The 20,824-nt window shown below is 41.5% G+C and overlaps 1 protein-coding gene across 1 annotated transcript in view; it reads right to left on the bottom strand.

Moving 5' to 3' along the window:
- Positions 1 to 123: 123 nt before the first annotated feature.
- rasgrp3 (RAS guanyl releasing protein 3 (calcium and DAG-regulated)) overlaps positions 124 to 20,824 on the bottom strand; it is a 39,031-nt gene continuing 18,330 nt past the window's right edge. Inside the window, 10 exon segments of the mRNA XM_061836304.1 lie at positions 124 to 4,000; positions 4,002 to 4,255; positions 4,388 to 4,537; positions 5,325 to 5,361; positions 5,568 to 5,715; positions 9,214 to 9,329; positions 9,419 to 9,532; positions 10,067 to 10,147; positions 10,235 to 10,513; positions 15,187 to 15,303. Of these exon segments, the coding sequence (XP_061692288.1) occupies positions 3,851 to 4,000; positions 4,002 to 4,255; positions 4,388 to 4,537; positions 5,325 to 5,361; positions 5,568 to 5,715; positions 9,214 to 9,329; positions 9,419 to 9,532; positions 10,067 to 10,147; positions 10,235 to 10,513; positions 15,187 to 15,303 (1,446 nt within the window). The 3' untranslated portion in view covers positions 124 to 3,850.

Raw genomic sequence — 20,824 nt, forward strand, 5'->3', positions numbered from 1 at the left:
CTGAGCTGTGTGGAATGAAAAGTTGACTGGGGATTATTCTAAAGCAAAGCTGCGATAGATGGGATCTAACATGGAGCGAGGCCTGTCTTGCAGGGATGGATCTAAAGATTCCTAATAACGCGTCATCTACCATGTCAGGAACTTAGACAAATGCATGATGCTAGGTCACCAAAAATTTTAGCTGTACCACCCTCTTCGCAAAGTAACGATCTTGACTGTAAAATAACTGCTACCATAATAAAAACAGTTTTATTGGTATTTTTTACGGTTATGGTGTTGCATACACCAGCTGCTCTTCACGAAACCTTTTAATTGATTAATTATATGAGGGTTAAACCTTGTAGTTTCCAAATGTTTTCTACTGAAATCATACATCTCGCAGTTCCCTTGTTTTATTCCATTGCACTGCACACTGCTTTAAAAAAAAAAAAATCAAGCCCATTTTATCTCAACTTTCCCTTTAATTGTCACTTCAAAATTCACATGCAAACATCTCGAGTTGTCTTTCCAAATGTTTATCCAAAAGTCACACACTGTTTTTGTACTGTATAAGATTTGGTGCAATCAAGAAAATTGTGACCATCAAATAAAAATATTTTTTTCTCCTGTGGCAACACTGTGCCATCTTCCAAACACTTGGAATGAAGTTCTATTATCCTTTGGTCCCCAGGTTGGGGCTGTGGTCATATACAAAGAGGACCCACTCCTAGTCACTGTGCTGATCTTTTGGGGTTTGTTACAACTTGCAGTGCCTTGATCTTGAACAAACCAGACATTAGCATTTTTCGTGGTCTATGCTGGAGCTCAGAGAGAATGCTCTGACACCCCCTCAATTGAATGGGGAAGTCAAAGAGCCGTGTACCTTCCCAGACAGAAGAACTTCCTGGGCCCAGACATGAGGAGTTTTCTGGACCCTTGAGACTGGTGTGTTACACTTCTGTTATCAAGTCAGCTTTCCTGAAATGCAAGAGAAGCAACATTTACATCAGGAATTTTGGCGTTTTCTAGGTGTACTTACGGCACGAATCAGTTAAGTGTATCTTGCAAATTGTACATTAATAAAATAATACTTTATAATGAAATATTTGATCCAAGATTTGTAAGCAAAATGAAACTAATGCTACGACAATTCAGTTAGGTGCACATCACAAGGTCAATTTTAAACAGAATTAACAAGTAATGTTAACATTAGCACAATGTAATTTACATATATTTGTCTCTCTGAGTTCAAAATAAGTCAGGGTTTAGAGTGCATTTAACTGTCCTGAAGTCTTAAATTCAGTCCAAGTTTGTACAATAGTTGTTTGGATGACATGAGCAATAGTTATGCATGCATTAAAAGATGAAATGATCCTTTGTTCAAATCCCTTTGACAGGTCTACTGACAGGCCCATTTTTTTTCTGCTGTGGACTTGGTCAAAATCACCAAAAACAGGAATTTCGCTTTTTTTCCCCCACCCCCTCCTGTAAAGTAGAATTCTTTCAGACTGGTTCAAAACTTTTGAAAATAGTATTTTCAATTCACAACAATGACATAGAGGCATGGGGCCGAAAGTGAGGGTCTTTTCCCTTCTGGCTGTGACCCCTCAATGAGGTTTGTAAACTATTTTCTTCAGTGATGACCCCCACTGACGCGGTGGAACAGCTGTACAGCGTTGCCCTCACAGTTTTGAGGTCCAGGGTTCAATCTGAGCCCTGCCTGTGTGGAGTTTACATGCCTGCATGGGTTTTCTCCAGGCACTCTGGTTTCCTCCCACATCCCAAAAATATGCAATATTAATTGGACACTCTATATTGCCCCAAGGTGTGATTGTGAGTGTGGCTGTTTGTCTCCATGTGCCTTGCGATTGGCTGGCAGCCAGTTCAGGGTATACCCTGCCTCCTGCCCATTGACAGTTGGGATAGGCTCCAGCACTCCCTTTGTCCGACCTTTGTGAGGATAAGCGGCTAAGAAAATGGATGGATGGATGGATGGACGGATGATCAGTAGTTCTGCCGGAATTAAAAATTTGAATCATCTGTTGTGGTACCACAATACTTCAGATTTTAGCCAATCAAAGCACACACAAGCTTGCTTTGACTTGTGATCCCAAACATGCAGGTGTTTCCGCTCACTTCCATAAACAGCTAGGCTCATTTAATTAGTCAATATTCTTCAAAAAAGAAACCTCAAGCTGTTGCTTGCCACCACCAGTTTGCTTGTTAAACTAACCATAAAACAAAGAACTACAGGTTGTGTATTTGAAACAACCACCAATTAAGCATGCAATGGAAAACATCACGAGCGCACAGGCTAAGAATTAACATTACAAAAAAAAAAAAAATTACATCTGACAAGGGTTTTTAAAACTATTCCAAAATGTGGACAAGTGATCAATTACGACAGAAAATTTCCAATGGTACTGTGGCAAAGAGTGTTCTGCAGAGGGACAGCAGAACTGCGGGCTACTTGGGGTACAAATGTTATTACTGTGTATTTGTACATCATACCATAGTGTTAACTGAACCTTTTCTTATTAAAAGACAGAAGCTTGTGGAACGTACCTGCTAACGCAAAAATGTTGCCTGTAGTAGGAGAGTTTGAGAGAGACTTTTGACTCAATGATATATCATAAAACCAGCTAATTGCTTTACATTCTCCTCTCAGTTTTTATCACTATGTTGTACAGTAGTTTACAACGTACTGCTACTTATCTTTATCAAAAACAAAAAACTTCTTTGGGAGATGTTTAGGAATGTATTAGTATGTAAGTTATCATGATAAAAGTATATCATTGCTACTATAGTTGCTGTTAGGATTGTTTTTTCATCTGTTTGTTTCTGTTAGTCGTACTCTGAATTGTTCTCTTTGTGAGCTACGTGCGTGTCTTGAAGTGTGACCCAGCGACACCTGGGAGGCAATGCCTCCCTGCCGACCTCAAGCTGATACTCCTGAACACTGGGAAGCAATGTCTCCATCCTGACCTCAGCATGTTTCCCTGCTGGCCTGGAGCATATACTCCTCAACACTGGGAGAAGATATCCCCGTTCTACCACAAGATGATACCCCCAAATGCCATAAACATGTCTTTAAACAATGCCCTGCTTTTTCTCTTGTGGGTTTATCAGGACACTCTTGCAGCCTTGAAGAAACATGCACCTTATTGTTTATGTGCTGTAGGTGTAGCCATCTGTGTCAGCATTTTCCCTGTGTAACCATGTAACCCTTTAATCTGAGAAAGCAATAGAAAGAGCAGACAGGGACTACAACTTTGGCAGTCTGAGGGAACGCATTCACACAGTGTTTCTCCCTATCTGTCCCTCGCGAGAAAGGCAATCTTGGTGGGTTTGAGTTCGCTCTCCACAGTCCTCAGGCTTGTCTTAGCTGTTTTTTTAGGAACATCTCTGACAGGAGACTAGAACAAACTAATTGCATTTCATTCATTTTGATGGGGAAATATGTTATGAAACATGAATGTTTTGAGAGCATGGTCACGGAACAAATTCAAAACGTTTCTGAAGGCATCGCTGTATATCTTTTGTGACCCAAGTCCAGAAACCTTTCTGAGGTGTGTCAGAAATGTTCTCTGCAATTGGCTGGCAAGCAGTCCTAACTGTCTGACCAATCATGCAAAGTCTGTTACAACCGGAATGAGGGCATGCAGGAAATAAAATGGATGCTCTCAATGTAAGCACCGTTATTTCATTTCGTGACCAAGATATGGGAAAGTGCCTACATATTCTTAAATAAAATTATGTTTTAAATGTTCATCTGTGCGCCACAATCTTTAAAATATCGATTTGATAAGACTTGGAGAAAGACCTAACTTCCCACAAGAACTATAACATTGTTTCTAGTAGCGACAATACTTTATCCTGTTTGTATTACATTCCCTCTGCGTGTGATCCTGCAATCTGTGATCTGCACAAGCTCCCCAAGGCCAGCATTCTTCTCCAGACTGTGACCACTGCACTGGACCAAACCTGCCAGCTGTCGCTGATTGTCCTGGTTTTCCCATGAGGGAAAAACTGTTTTTTTTTGAGGTCTCTCTGTGAGTCTGGTTTTTCATTTTTGGAAAGGTGTGGGAGCCACCATCTGCGCTCCTCCAGCTATGTTCCAACCACAGAGGTTCAGTCTGAGTGGCCTGGCTGATCGTGGCCCTCTGCAGGCGGACAGAGATCCTCTGAGCCGAACCAGTCATCAGAGTGATGCTTTTTGTATCCCGAATAGGACTTGCTGATTTCACAGCAGGGAACTCAAAGACCTCATCCTTGTCTGAAGGACAAAAAGAGAATTAGTGGCAACACAATAGGAAAAACAATTTGTAAATATCAACTGTAACATGCAGTACAGCGATAAAGATGCATTGTATTATTTCTTGAGGTCAACATTGTAAATATGGGCAACCTGAAGAGGTTTTCAGTGCAGGGCTGTTGGGTAGCGAGCTGTGTATCTGTCTGTCAGGGGTCATACAACCGAGAGAGCCCGAGCGCAGCAGCTTTCTGCAAGCCAAAACCAACAGCTCCCGACATTGTTTATGGCAGTTGACGCCGCAATCTGTCAAGTCGAAATATGGTTTACGTAAATTCTGAGTTATTCAATTCATGTGCTACTGCAGGATTGAAAGATAAAAATAGGTCTCCAAGTTCAGACACCACTATTTACACCTGGAAACATCAGGAAAGGTTGTCATGTTTAGGGAATTGACAACTTTTCCAATGGGATTAAAATTCAAACCATTGTATAGTCACACATCTTGTTTCTTTATATTAACTTTCACAAAGTATACAATGAAATCAACTACTAATCTAAAATGTTAAGAAGTTAAGATCCTTCTTGACAAACAGCACAAACAGATGAATTGGAATGTATGACAGCAGTCACAGCATATCCAGAACACAGTCTCTGCTGATTAAAAATAAATAAAATAAAATAAAAACTCCAACAACAAGTGATCAACACTGGCTCTGACAGAAAATGGAATTGGAAACCAAAAAAGAGGAAGTAGAACCCACCAAAATTAAATCAGTAATCAATAGCCATCATTTTAAAGTTACATCGGCACATTCTGCTTTTTTTTCCTTCTCTTTTATTAAAAAAAAGTTTTTCAAAAAAATCAGAACAATCTCATCAATCTTATGATACAGTAAGTAATAATCGAAATAGCCTATAACGAGGATTGATTGGCCACCAGTTAATGGTGCGCCCCACTTTTCTTGCAAAATCATTTGGGTTAGGTTCTGGCTCACCTGTGACCTGAACAGAATAAGTATATTAAAAAAAAAACAAAGAAGAAGAAAAACAACAAAAGGTTAAGATGGATGTACATCAGAAATAAAGATACCTCTGCACTTGTATCCCTGCTTGATAATCCCCCAGAGCTGCAGGAGAAGTCCAAGAAAATAATACACAGGTAAGATTCATGAGGAATGAATTCATGAGGAAAATCACAAAGTTGGTCCTTCATGACTTTGCTGTGAGCGAATGACATTGTGTAAACATCAATGGTTTTCTTTGAGTGACGTTCAGCACAAGCACAAACAGAGAGTCATGTGGACGGTAGAGGCGACACTATAAATATACATACAAATCCAGCACAGTGTTCACAGAAGGTGGGCCTCAGATAGGTAATTTCCTGGAAGTTGTGGAGGAACCCTGGACCCATTTTACACTGGAGGAGCTGGTTTGCTCGGAGGAAATATGCTATCATCTCATCTTTACTGATCAGGCCATCCCTGTGACAAGGGAGATAAAGATGATCAAAAAAAGCGCAGTGAGGAGGATCCTTTACAGAGAACTCACCACATTGTACTGTACAGTGTTTTGATGCACATTTTATTCAACTCACTACGTCATTAGGTATGCTTTCATCTAGCAAGTTCTAAATGAAATACATGTTAAATGTATAAAACCCTAAATGTATAGTATAACGCATATTGTAAATGTGTGAGTTTTAAAATAACTGTACGTGGAGCCCTCTGCAATGTTACTTTATGAAATTGCATTGCATTTGTGTGGTTAGTGACAATAAATATTCAGGTTCCAATAATGAGGTCGAATTAAGTTGAGGGGGCACGTTGGAGCAGCTGTAAAGCTTTAACCTCACAGTTCTGAGGACCTGAGTTCAACCCCGGCCCCCCCTATGTGGAGTTCGCATGTTCTCCCCGTGCCTGTGTGGGTTTTCACCGGGCACTTCGGTTTCCACCAACATCCCAATAACATGCAACATTAATTGGACACTCTAAATCGCCCCTAGATGTGAATGTGAGTGTGACTGTGCCCTCGGATTGGCTGGCAACCAGTTCAGGGTGTACCTTTCCTCCCGCCCAAAACCTCATCAAATCACGTCACTGGGCGGAAGTATAGCATGACCCCCAGAGTTTTGTGTGATACTGTTAAACAATTAGAAGGTGACAAAGAAAAAAGGTACGTGGAAAAATTAGAGACAGTTGGCATAGGGGACCCATATTTAATGCCGAAGTCGATGTTTTCGTCGATAAGAAATTGGACTACTAACACACTTCCGCTTGTCTTGGACAACTGGATCTACACATGTATCTGGTAAATCGTCAAGATTTACACACAGAAGAGTTTGAAAGTGTATAAAAGTCTGGACGCATTAAAATACCTTGCTGGATCTGTTCTCAATCAAGAATAAATCCCACGTAATGATGGAGCCACTCAGATTTTTTTAATACAAATACCAATATTTAAATAAATGACCCCTGGTTTTACACAAACTCGCATTTATTAACGATGATTGGAATAATAAAAAAAAAGACACTGAGTCGGCTCCTCTGTACACGATACACGTTAAACTTCTCCGTGACAGACGTTTTTTTTAAATATGCATTGTTTTCAAATAAGTCCAATGCTTATTTAAAAAAAGAAAATAAACCGCTGGGATAGGCTTCAGCCCTCGTACACGGAAGCGCATTGCGGCCACACGTTGAACTTCGGTAAACCTCTGTGTGACCGACGGTTATTTTCTGTTTTTGTTCTTGTCATGTCCCATCGGAACGAGAGGTAGGACCCAAATGCAGGAACTCGGAAGACGCAAGGTAGTTCAAGAAGAGACACGTTTATTGTACGCAGAGGTCGGGGATCCAGCAGGCAGTCCGGTGCAGCAGCGGTAGTTGTGACGTCGGGCGAAGACAACAGATGAGCGGACAGGCAGGAGTCGGTACACGGGGAAACAATCAACGCAGGCAGGAGTGTCAATGAGTCTGGCTTACATGGTTGGTCGGAGAACGGACGAAGGTCGGTACACACAGGTTCAGTCAGGAATACGAGGGTGCTGGAACGGGACATAAAGGTCAGCGAACTGGCCCAGGACCAGTCGTCACCGGGTTCTATATATACGGGGGATGATCAGGCCGCATGAGGCACAGGTGTGTGCCTCCCAATCAGCGCAGCCGCACAGCTCGTGCTGAAGCGGCAGGATCATGACAGTTCTCAAATGAGTCCAATGCGTATTAGAAAAAAAAAATCTGTCGAGGAGAGGTTTACCAAAGATTGTGTGGTTGCAACACGTTTCGTGTACGTTGGAGACTTTCTGTCGTTTTTTGTTTCTTTTAAACGCATTGTTCTCAAATGAGCCAACTTGGCATTATAAATACTTCTTGGGAATTTGAGATTGAGAAGAATAATTCCTACCTGAAGTGAAGTGATTGCTACACAGTCGTGTGTGGTTGGGCACAATCAATCACATTTAATTGCTGAAATCCATCGATCTTTTCTCGTCTTTTCAACTGGTATTACATAGAATGATCTCTTTAAATATCTGTCTCGTCTGTTGTAACAACCAACAACACGACAAGTCTCTGGTATTGTATATTCTGGTCTGGTTCAATCTCCCCCATACTGTTGAGCAGCTCTTTTTGACGGGCAATCTTTCTTTTTCTTTCGGCTTGTCCCATTAGGGGTCGCCACAGCGTGTCATCTTTTTCCATTTAAGCCTATCTCGTGCATCCTCCTCTCTGACACCCACTGTCCTCCTGTCCCCCTTCACAACATCCATCAACATTTTCTTTGGTCTTCCTCTTGGTCTTTTGCCTTGCAGCTCCATCCTCAGCACCCTTCTACCAACATACTCACTCTCTCACCTCTGACCATGTCCAAGCCATCGAAGTCTGCTCTCTCTAACCTTGTCTTGGCGCCGTAAAAATGGTGACGTCACGTGCACGAGCTCTATAGGCTCCAGCACTCCCCGCAACCCTTGTGAGGATATGCAGCTAAGAAAATGGATGGATGGAATTAAGTTGAACTGTTGTTTTTTTTTAAATCTAAAAGCAAAATTTCATCTCAATAAATTAGAATTCTGTCGAAAACCTAATAATTTTAGTAGTTCAATACAAAATGTGAATCTCACAGAGCGTCACTCCCTGTACACAGAGTGAAATGTTCTATATGACTTGTACCTGCCATGACTGTACATCATACTGAAAAGTTTCCCACAAATTTGGTTCCACTTGTAAGATACATGAGAGAGGTCCAACATCAGTTGGTAAAAGTACACACGCCCTGTACTTAAGTAGAAGTACAGGTACTTGGAAAAAGGGGTCTGATTCAAGTCGTGGTCCTTCAACTTCTTTAAGTAGAAATAAAATTGAAAAAAAAACAGACTGAAATAAATAAAGGTGAAAATGAATTTTTAAATTCACTTATCTAAAACTGCCATTCAAAAAAATCTGCAAGCTAAATAGGTTCCCTCTTTCATGAACGTACATAGTGCTCTTACTAAGAAAATAAATCTCATTAAATATTGCATATTAAGAGCATTGACTCAACTTTTATATCTGAACATTTTTGCTTAGCTTAAAAAACATATTGACTGAGTTACAAAAAAATGCCCCAATAAACAAGGTATCTATCTATCTATCTATCTATCTATCTATCTATCTATCTATCTATCTATCTATCTATCTATCTATCTATCTATCTATCTATCTATCTATCTATCTATCTATCTATCTATCTATCTATCTATCTATCTATCTATCTATCTATCTATCTATCTATCTATCTATATCTATCTATCTATCTATCTATCTATCTATCTATCCGCCCATCCATCAATTAATTACATAGTACTACCAGTAACTTATTTTTATATTAATTTTATGTATGCACTGAGTCAGGAGAGGTTCTCCAGTTTCGTGTCATTCATTCATTCATTCATTCATTCATTCAAAATGCAGATTCTCCCCCAACACTTTGAATGTGGCACTCACTGGTCTTTGTCCAGAACGCAGAAGGAGTCCAGGAAGGGAAAGTTAGCAGCAATGTTTTCAAAATCTTCTTGAGAAATATAACCATCGTGGTCGGGGTCATAGTTCCTGAACACCGACTGTTGGAAGAAAAAGAAGAAGGTAAACTCACAATGTTCCACACTTCCCTTCATCTGTCACAGTGAAAATGAGAATTTTGAATACTCACGTCGACCACTTTCCTGATATGTTTACTAACCACAGAGGGGTCTGGTTTGGTTGTGACACTTGAGGCCCAGTCCAGTGGGACAAGGGGCTTGTTCGGAGTTGTGGGAGAGGTCAGCTGCAAGAGGAGCCATACAAGAGATGCAGTTTTATTTGGCTGAGTCGAGTAAAAGTAACAATAATTGTTAAGAAGCTGCAAAAGTAAAACAAATTCTGGAGTCAGCATTTAGATAAAGCCTTGAGACAGATTACAACCCCAATGAAGTTGGGATGTTGTCCATATCCATTTCCCAAGTCGCTTATCCTCACAAGGGTCATGGGAGTGCTAGAGCCTCTCCCCGCTAAATTCGGGCAAAAGGCAGACTACACCCCGAACTTCTCGCCAGTCAGCCGTAAGGCACACATCAACACCATCACTGAGTAGGAATTGAGCCCACGCTGGTCAGACCAAAGTCAGGCATGTGTACCATGACTACACTATCAGTGACTTGGGATGTTGTGTTCAACATGAATAAAAACATAATGATTTGAAAATCACATTCAACCTATGTATCAATCAATCAATGTACTCTATTCTGTTTTTATATATTGTATGTTTAAGACAACGTCCCAACTTCATTGGAAATGGGATTGTACGTTACAAAAAATTTACCAGTGATTTAGGATTACGTGGTTCCCGGAGTAATGACAACTCGTAAATCTCATCCTCAGTGTAGTAAAGATCTAAAGAAAGCTGAAAATGTTTTCTTTCATGAGCACTTGTTAACACATGCTCTACAAAATATTATCTCCTCTTTTGTTGAAAGTTTTAGTGACTCACCGTTAGCAGGTATATCAGGTCCATGTTGGGCTCCACTTGTGCCACTCCACTCTGCAATGACACCAGCTCATTGAAAGTCATGTAGAGCTGCTGCATCTTCACTAGGTTAACCTTGTTGCTGTCTTCCACCCAGTCTGGAAAGACCACATGCAGGGCTATGAGGTCTTTCAGGTGCACACCCAGGATGGGGATTTTAAAGCCTTGTGAGTCATTGAAGGCCTTGCGGTAGTAGGAGTAGTTATTGTTGGAAGAGACCAGTTCTGTCATCTCACGCCACATCTGTTTTGGGATTCATACAATTAAAACAAAAACAAACAAAAAAAAAGAGTGGTTCTGCATGTTCTTACAAGAATAGCAGGGAAGGCGAAAAAAAAATCATAGAAAGAAATTAAAACTATTTCAGACACATACTGGAGTTTGCTTCAATTGAATGCACAATGTGCTGCTCCTTCTTGTGTGTAAACCTTGGCCACCTAGGCGCAGTATAATTATGATGTAGACCTACAATTCTATTGTATGTAGACAGTTTCAGCTCCTCAATATCACAGTCATAATGTTTGTTTTCTCAGGGAGGATACAGAATACTGTACATGCCTGTGAGTATTCCTATATTACATGTCAAACATCCATTGCTTAGAGTGTTATAACACCACCACATAGATGCTATTCGTTAGCCTGTCTATAATGTTTGTTATTCTGTTAGAATTTATCTAACAGACCGAAAATGTTCCATTCCATGATGTTCCAATTATTTAGTTTTTATTTTGTGTAACATGGTTCAAAATGAATTGATGACAGGATTTGAGTTTGAGATCAATACGGTTTGTCGATTGTATGCAATAGTGTTTGAAAACCAAAACGGTTGAATTTGAAATTGGTTTTTGACAAATGATGCTTCCTAAAAATTCAAATTAAGGAAAACAGCGATCAAACCAATGCAAAACTCATTTACATATCAAATGTTAAAAGAAAAAAAATCCATCTCAAAAAGCCCTCTCATCATCAAGGCTTCAAAGATGAAGTAGAATAGCTTGAAAAAGGTCATTTCATACCAGATCAGTTGTGGCTTGGGTTATCAATGTCCACCCCTGGCATTGTTAACCTGTGGAAATTCAGTTACTGTGGGTCAAAAACAAAAGTGAGGTGTAAAGTGGGTTTCATCGTTTCCATCCATCCATCTTCTATCGCTTTTCTGAGGTTGGGTCGCAGGGGCAGTAGCTTTAGCAGGGACTTCCAAACTTCCCTTTCTCCTGCCACTTTATCCAGCTCTTCCGGGGGTATCCCAAGACATTCCCCTAGGTCTTTTTCCGGTGAGATGCGCCAGGAACACCTCCCCAGGAGGCATCCAAATTAGATGCCCCAGCCACTGCATCTGGCTCCTCTCAACGTAGAGGAGCAGCAGTTCTAATCTGAGCATAACGCAGAAGATAGACCTTCTAACCCGTTTCTTAGGGAGAGCTCAGACACCCTGCAGAGGAAACTAATTTCTAATTCCTTAAACGGCCACTGTCATGAAATGCATGATTTTTAGTATGTTATTAATGAAAAAACTGCAGCCAAGATGGACCTATACGTTTTTTCACCACAAAACATGATTTTGACACACCCTTATATTCTCATTCTATAGACTTCTATAATTCACTGAGTCATTCCCAAAACATTCCAGTTGTATAGAGAGAAAATAAGTATTTGAACACCCTGCTATATTGCAAGTTCTCCCACTTAGAAATCATGGAGGGGTCTAAAATTTTCATCATAGGTGCATGTCTACTGTGAGAGAGATAATCTAAAAACAAAATCCAGAAATCACAATGTATGATTTTGTCAATAATTTATTTGTGTGATACAGCTGCAAAAAAAGCATTTGAACACCTATCAGCGCGAATTCTGAACCTCAAAGATCTGTTTGTCTGCCTTTAACAGTCCACCTCCATTCCATGTATTATCCTTTGGAGGGAGCTGAAACTCCGTGTTTCTCAGCGACAGCCCAGAAACCTGTCTGATCTAGAGAAGATCTGTGTGGAGGAGTAGGCCAAAATCTCTCATGCAGTGTGTGCAAACCTGGTGAACAACTACAATAAACGTTTGACCTTTGTAATTACAAACAAAGGATACTGTGCCAAATATTAACGTTGGTTTTCTCAGGTGTTCAAATCCTTATTTGCAGCTGTATCACACAAATTGTTAAAAAAATCATACATTCTGATTTATGGATTTTTCTTTTTAGATTATCTCTCTCACAATGGACATGCACCTACGATGAAAATGTCAGACCTCTCCATGATTTCTAAGTGAGAGAACTTGCAGGGTGTTCAAACACTTATTTTCTTCACTGTAGATAGCAAAGATGGTAAAACAACAGCATGATGGTGACTGGTTATCATATCTGCCTCAAAGTTCTGAGAACCCAGATTTGAATCCAGCCTCACCTGTGTGTATTCTCTTAACCCCGTGCATGCGTGGGATTTCCCAGAGTACTTCAATTTCCTCCCACATCCCAAAAACACACAGGGTAGATTAATTAAAGACTAAATTGCCCATAGGTGTGAATGTGACTGCTAATGGTTGTTTGTTTGCCTGTCTGCCCTGCGATTGCCTGGCGATCAGTTCCGGGTATACCATGCCTGTCTTCTAGAATCATCTGTGATAAGCAGCTGCGACCCAAGTTAGGATAAGCAGTGCGGTAAATGGATGAATGGATGAAGATGACAAAATGGATGGTTCTCAAGCAATGATGTCCTCAGTTACACCAAATCATACATTGTGATTTTTGGATTTTTTTTTTTAGATTATCTCTCTCACAGTGGACATGCACCCACGATGAATATTTCAGACCCCTCCATGAGAAGGGGGGAAAAAGGGAAGAAAGTTCTCCATGGGAAAACTTGCAATATAGCAGGGTGTTCAAATACTTATTTTCTTCACTGTAGCTGGGTTCATGATCCTTGTCTTGCATGCTTCTTTTCCTGTCCTCCTCTTGTCCTATCTTTTTCTGTTCTTCCTTCACAGGGCGTAGTGCTACAGTCAGGCATTATCCCAATTTAACGTTTCTTTGTTGTAGATATGGAATGATATACTTTTCTTATTTTGTTTACATTTAGCACTTTGTTTTTGTCTTTTTTTTTCTCTCACCCTTCTGCAAATTCTCTTTTGTTAAACTAATTGACTCTGGTCCGCAATAAAATTTAAAATGAAAGGAGATCACAGAATAAGCTCAAAACCTCCACTGTGACACAATAAGTGTTCTGGCATAAAGGGGATAAAAATTCACTATTATGCTTGATCAAACAGCTGTACAGGACACATATGAAAAAAGGTGGAGGTAGAACTGCATCAGGGGTAAGCCCTGAGCACCTTGCTGTTTGCAGTGGTGAAAGATAGGCTGACAGATGAGGTGAGACTGGAATCCCCTTGGACCATGATGTTCACAGATGATCTGCAGTGAAAAGCACGGGGCAGATTGAGGAACCGTTAGAAAATTGGATGTATGCACTGGAATGCAGAGGATTGAATATTGTCTGAAGTAAGAGAGAATATATGTGCATGTATGAGAGGGATGGAGGGGTAAGTGTGAGGCTACAGGGAGAAGAGATAGCGAGGGTGAAAGACTTCAAATACTTGGGATAAACAATCCAGAGCGATAGTGAGTTTGGTTAGGAAGTGAAGACTTCCAAGGAGGTTGTAATGGGTGGAGGAAGGTGTCAAGTTCGTTATGTGACAGAAGAGTTTGTGTCGGGACCGTTTCTGTCAGGATGAAGGGCAAAGTATATAAAACAGTTGTGAGGCAAGCCATGATGTCTGTATTCCAGACAGTGGCATGAAGAAAGAACAGGAATCACTGCAGGAGGTGGCGGAAATGAAGATGTTGGAGTTTGCCCGAGCAGTGACCATGTTGGATAGAATTAGAAATGAGGTAGGACATCAGAGGGACAGCCAAGGTGAGATGTTATGGAGACTAAGTTAGAGAGAAAAGACTTTGATGGTCTGGACAGATCCAGAGGAGAAATTGTGAGTATGTTGGTAGCAGGATGATAAGCATGGAACTGCCAGGCAACAGAGCAAGAGGAAGATCAAAGAGAGGGGTGGCGGCTGGTCTTGAGCGAAGAGATGAAGGCTGTTGGTGTTCAAGAGGAGGATGCAGGAGATGGGCTGACATGGGCAAGGCCAAAAAGGAAGAAAAAAAAAGAAGTTAGCAGTGGACATTTTAAGACTGGGGTGCCCATACTTTTTTTGCCTCAAGATCTACTTTTTAAGCAACAAGCCTCTCATGATCTACCAACAGGGGGTTGAGGGTGCTGAGTGTGTTGTCTCCTCGATGGGGAGCAGGGTGCGCATCACCTGGACTGGCACGGAGAAAACAAGAGACAGCAAATAGGAGCCCAGCTTGCTAGAATGTACCTTTATGTGGACATGCGCAGTGAGTCACATCATAAAAGGCCCGGATTGGTCAAATTATCAGTCAATCGAAACACACGATTCATGTATTTGTCACACCTCGATGAAACGACGAGCTGGATAAACTCACGTCTTGTTTTTTTGTTTGTTTGTTTTTGGGCAAACGATCACATGATCAATCAAAACTGCCTTGGCGATCAACTAGTTGAAAGGTTGTCATACTGTATATTTAATATAGTAATCTTGCATTCTTTTCTTTATAGTTGACTGTCATTGGATTGTTTTCCCAAAAGTACATATAGCCCTGTAATAATGTAATAACTTTCTTATTAATAATAATAACTTTAAGAAGTCTAGTTATTGTTAGCGTGGCCTATTATGTACATTGTTATTCTTATTTGTGGTATTTGTGGATCGAAAACACAAAATACATAAAAAGTAATCTTTATATTCCAAAGCAACAAACACTTTTACCACTTCCCAGGTGCATTCTAAAAGAAATAGAAAGATGCAATCAACATCATCTGTAAAGTTGCATTAGATTTTTATTGACTTACCTTCACTACCTCTCCAGACAGATAAGTTTGTGTCTCCTTCAAACGGGAAATTGAGCTGTGGCTCAGTCCTCCCACCACTGCCATTAAAGTGTTGAAGTTCTCTAGCTGAAGAAGTTTCTGATGGGATACAGTGATTTCTGTAAATTAGTATGTGTACCTTCAGTAATGCACCCCTAGTTTAAACAAGCTAGTGTAAACTGTAACTTGGCCCCAAGCCGGGATAAATGCAGAGGGTTGTGTCAGAAAGGGAATCCATCTTAATATTTTGCCTAACAAATATTCATGGCCCAGGTTAACCAACACAGCTCCGGTGGAAATTCTGCTTCTGTGGGTCAAAGATGAAGAGGAGAAAAGGTGGTTCTGAGGCAGAATGTTGGGGCTTTTAATGTTGGAACTAGAATGGAAAAAGTTTGAGAGTTGGTTGACATTATGATTGGGAAAAAGTTATATTGTGTCTCCAGGAAAGCAGGTAGAAAGACAATGAGGCTAAAAGTGTCACACTTCAGTTCTCTCATGTTACTTTTTTAATTTCAGGACTTGGCGGACTGGTGGTGGGTGGGGTCCCCCGTCACAAACCTGATGGTGATGATTATCAGCTGGCCATTTAAGGGCAGCAGAAGCAGAAAGGAGGAAGCCAGATTTTTTTGTAGTGTCGCCTTGCTCTCGCTCATAGTCTTCGTGGTTCCAACCTTGTGTGTGTCTGACTGATGGGTCAAGTACGGTATCTTGCGATTTGATTCTCCTTGCCTAGTTCTTACCCCCGATGTCCTTCTGCTGAGGCTCCATCCCTTGGCTCTACCAGAGATTTAGTAACTAATGCTTCTTGTTACGTGGACTGCTTTGGCCCTGCCTATTTTTCATTTATATTAATTAAGCTGTTTGCATGTCACGCACACTTTCTGTTTTTCCTGTTTTGTGCATGTTTTTACGGAGACTGTTTTTTTTCCATGGCTATTTCTGTTTGTACTCCCACAACTGCTACTCGCAACTTATGTGCACCTTTAGTTACTTTTTGTCATTGTACGCTATGTGCAGCCTCTTGTGAATAATTTGAGTAATGTATACACAACATTATCCCGTGCCTCCCTTTTAAGTGTAGGCCTCCGAGTAGTCAGACTCCGCGTAATTTCGCCCAAAGAACCATTCGAATATTCAACATTAATTCCAGCCACAGGTTCAAATCTGTATGGAAGTATTCCTCCGTCTTCCCGATCAACCAAAACTGCTATTTCTTCATCATTTTCTTCATCAGAGAATAAATGAGGATAAATCCTAGAAATCAGCGCTGGGCATAATGGTGTCCCATGTAATCATGGATTTGTTTTGGCACGGTACACGTCACATACGCCCACGTAAATCATGTGACTCGCGAAAATGGCAGAACCCCTGAAAATTCGTCATTGTCAATAAAAATCTTCTCAAAACACTATTAAATGAGAGAGGATTTAACATCACATTTTCAAAATAGCGTACATATTACATGACCTATTGATACACTGTTGAGCATCCCAGACAGAGAGAGAGTTGTGATTGGTGCAGATTTCTATGGACATGTTGGCGTAAGAAACAGAGGCGACGAAGAAGTAATGGGTAAGTACGGCATTCAGCATAGGAATTTTGAGGGGCAGATGGCGATGAACTTCACAAAAAGGAGGGAATTGGCAGTGATGAACACTTATTTCCAGAAGGGACAGGAACATAGAGTGACCTACAAGAGCGGAGGTGGATTATATTTTGTGCAGACGATGTAATGTGAAGGAGGTCACTGACTGTAAGGTAGTGGTGGGGAGATTGTAGTGAGAGTGTAGTGTATGAAGCATAGGATGGTGCTGTGTAGGATGACTCTGGTAGCAGGTAGGAAGATTAAGAAGACAAAGGTAGAGCAGAAAATCAAGTGAAGGAGACTTGACGGTGGAACCCCAAAATACAGGAAGTCATCCAAGGAAAGAGATTTCCGAAGTAGAAGTGGGACACGGAGCGGACTGGGGAGAGGCGAAAGGAATTCATTGCGATGCGTCGTAGGCCAAACGGAGAGATGGAGAAGGCTAAACAAGTGGAATATGTCGACATGTACACCAGGTTGGATACAAAAGAAGGAGAAAAGGATCTCTACAGGTTGGCTAGACAGAGGGACAGAGATGGGAAGGATGTGCAGCAAGTAAAGGTGATTAAGGATAGCGTTGGAAATATATTGACTGGTGCCAGTAGTGTGGTAAGTAGATGGAAAGAGTACTTTGAGAAGTTAATGAATGAAGAAAATGGAAGAGAAGGTAGAGTAGAAGAGGCAAGCGTGTATGACCGGGAAGTGGAAATGATTAGCAAGGGGGAAGTTTGAAAGGCACTGAACAGAATGAAAAATGGAAAGAGAGCCGGTCCTGATGACGTGTGGTGGTATGGAAGCAATTTTGGAGAGGTGGCTGTGGAGTTTTCGACCAACTTATTCAATGGAATACTCGCAGGAGAGAAGATGCCAGAAGAATGGAGGAAAAGTGGGCTAGTCCCCATTTTTAAGAACAAAGGAAACTAAGGAACAAAGGAAACTATTGAGGAATAAAGATGATGAGCCACACAATGAAAGATTAGTAAAGGCTAGACTCAGGACAGAAGTAAGTATCTGTGAGCAACAGTATGATTTCATGCCTAGAAAGAGGACCACAGATGCATTATTTGTCTTGAGGATGCTCGTGGAAAAGTATAGAGAAGGTCAGAAGGAGCTACATTGAGTCTTTGTAGACCTTGAGAAAGCCTATGACAGAGTATCAAGAGAGGAACTGCGATACTGCATGCGCAAGTCTGGTGTGGCGGAGAAATATGTGAGAATAGTACAGGACATGTATGAGGCCAGCAGAACAGCGGTGAGATGTGCTGTAGGTGTATCAGAAGAATTTAAGGTGGAGGTGGGACCGCATCAGGGATCCACGTTGAGCCCCTTCCTGTTTGCGGTAGTAATGGATTGGCTGACAGATGAGGTTAGACTGGAATCCCCTTGGACAATGATTTTCACAGATGATATTGTGAACTGCAGTGAAAGCAAGGGAGCAGGCGAAGGAAAAATTAGTAAGATGGAGGTACACACTGGAAAGGAGTGGAATCAAGATTAGCCAAAGTAAAAGAATATATGTGCGTGAATGAGAAAAGTGGAGGAGGAAGAGTGAAGCTCCTGGGAGAAGAGATAGCGAGGGTGGATAACTTCAAAATACTTGGGGTCAACAATACAGAGCAATGGTGAGTGTGGTAAGGAAGTGAAGAAATGGGTCCAAGCAGTTTGGAATAGCTGGCGGAAGGTGTCTCTGTTAGGATGAAGGGCAAAGTTTATAAAACAGTGGTGAGGCCAGCCATGATTTACGGATTAGAGACGGTGGCACTGGAGAGACAACAGGAAGCACAACTGGAGTTGGCAGAAATGAAGATGATGAGGTTCTCGCTTGGTGTGAACAGGTTGGATAGGAGTAGAAATGAGCTCATTAAAGGAACAGCCAAAGTTGGATGTTTTGGAGACAAGGTTAGAGAGAGCAGACTTAGATGGTTTGGACATGTTCAGAGGCGAGAGAGTGGGTATTTTGGTAGAAGGGTGCTGAGGATGGAGCTGCCAGGCAAAAGAGCGAGAGGAAGACCAAAGAAAGGGTTGATGGATGTTGTGAGGGAAGACATGAGGGCAGTTGGGGTTAGAGAGGAAGATGCACAAGCTAGGCTTAGATGGAACAAGATCACACGCTGTGGTGACCCCTAATGGGACAAGCTGAAAGAAAAAGAAGAAGAAGCATAGCTTGATGAAAAATGAGAGTTCAGAGTGGTGATTGCTGTCACAAAGAAAACTTTCTGTTGGTCCTTGCTTTTGTGCATCGTTACCACCTTCCATAAGGCATGACCTCAAACAGTTGAGAACCGTGTCGGGTCCTTAATAATGTTCGAAGCTCTGCTGAGGCACACAGAAGAGTAAATGTCTGCCACAGAGTCAACAATCTTTTGTGCTGCTTGAAATGTGCTCTAAACCCTTGCTCTGTCTGCCTTGGTGCTGCACTCATACCAGATGGAGGCACAGCACGTTAGCAGGCGAGCAGTTGAAGGCGAGTTACAACTTTATGTCCAGGATTGTTTTTCCTGATAATTCTCTGAAAGTGGAGATGCTGTTGAACCTTATTTATGACCGCTGAGATGTTGCCTGTCCGGAAAAGGTCCTTAGAGATCAGGACTAGCAGGAACATAAATATGTGGACACTTTCCACACACTCGCCCTTGATGAAGAGCGGAGGCTGTTCACTTCTCTTCCTTGTGAAGTCCACTATGATCACCTTTGTTTTTGTAGTGTTCAGTGGCAGATTGTTGTCTGAACACCAGGTTGTTAACTTCTGGACCTCCTCTCTGTAGACTGCCCCTTCTCCATTTAAGATCAGCCCGACCACTGTTGTGTCATCAGCGAATCTGACGATGCTGTTATTATTGTGCACTGGGCTGGAGTCAAAGGTGTAAGGACGGGACAGGAATAGGCTCAGCACACAGGCCTGCCATGAGCCAGTTTCTTTTTGGGGATAGGAATCATGGTCAAAGATTTCATACAGGTAGTGATGACTGCTTGAGCCAGTGAGGGGTTGAAGACACTGGACAGATGGTGCGGACATGCTCTGAGCACCTTGCCTGGTACTCCGTCCAACCTAGCAGCCTCTGTGGGGTTTATGGCCAGGAGCACACACGTCACATCGCCCTCCTGTACAGTGAGTGGGGTCTTATTAAACCCTGGTCGGGGAGCTCTGGAAAAGCTGATTGTCACTGGGAAGATTCAAAGTGAGCAAAGAAGCTGTTGAACTCCTCTGCCAATGACTCGCTTGTCTCTTGGTGTCACATCACAGCCTCTTAATTTTGTAAGGCTTTGTCAACCCTGCAACACTTCCCTTGGTCTATTGCTGGAAAAGTGGGACTCTATCCTCCTACCGCAATGTGTCTTGGCATTTTAAATGCTTTTTTTCTGTTCAGCTCGAGCTGTGCTGTCAAGACCTCTGTAACCTGACCTGAAGGCAATGCGTTGAAAAGTGAGCAGACCTGCCTGGTCATCCATGGTTTCCCATAAAACATGCATTAATTGGTGACTCTAAATATTCCCTAGGTGTGATTGTGAGTGTGACTGTTGTCTGTCTCCATAAGCTCTGCAATTGACTGGCAACCTGTTCAGGGTACCTGTATTGTGAGATTTTGGGGAACAACCTCTTTCCCTTGGTCAGAGCATTGAAGGTGGGTCGTGGAAACCTGTCTGAGCTAGAGAAGATCTGTGTGGAGGAGTGGGCCAAAATCCCTACCCCAGTGTTTGCAAACCTAGTGAACAACTACAGGAAACTTTGGATCTCTATAATTGCAAAAAAAGGCTACTGTACCAAATTTTAACATTGATTTTCTCAGGTGTTCAAATACATATTTGCAACTGTATCACACTAATAAATCATTAAAAAAAATCATATATTGTCATTTCTGGATTTATCTTCTTAATTATCTTTCTCACAGAGGACATGCACCTACGATGAAAATTTCAGACCCCGCCATGATTTCTAAGTGGGAGAACTTGCAATATAGCAGGGTGTTCAAATACTTATTTTCTTTACTGTATGCACAAGCATGTCGAAGAACTAAATACTGGACTCTTCTGAAT

The sequence above is a fragment of the Syngnathoides biaculeatus genome, chromosome 12 (assembly GCF_019802595.1).
Source record: "Syngnathoides biaculeatus isolate LvHL_M chromosome 12, ASM1980259v1, whole genome shotgun sequence".
NCBI lineage: Eukaryota > Metazoa > Chordata > Actinopteri > Syngnathiformes > Syngnathidae > Syngnathoides > Syngnathoides biaculeatus.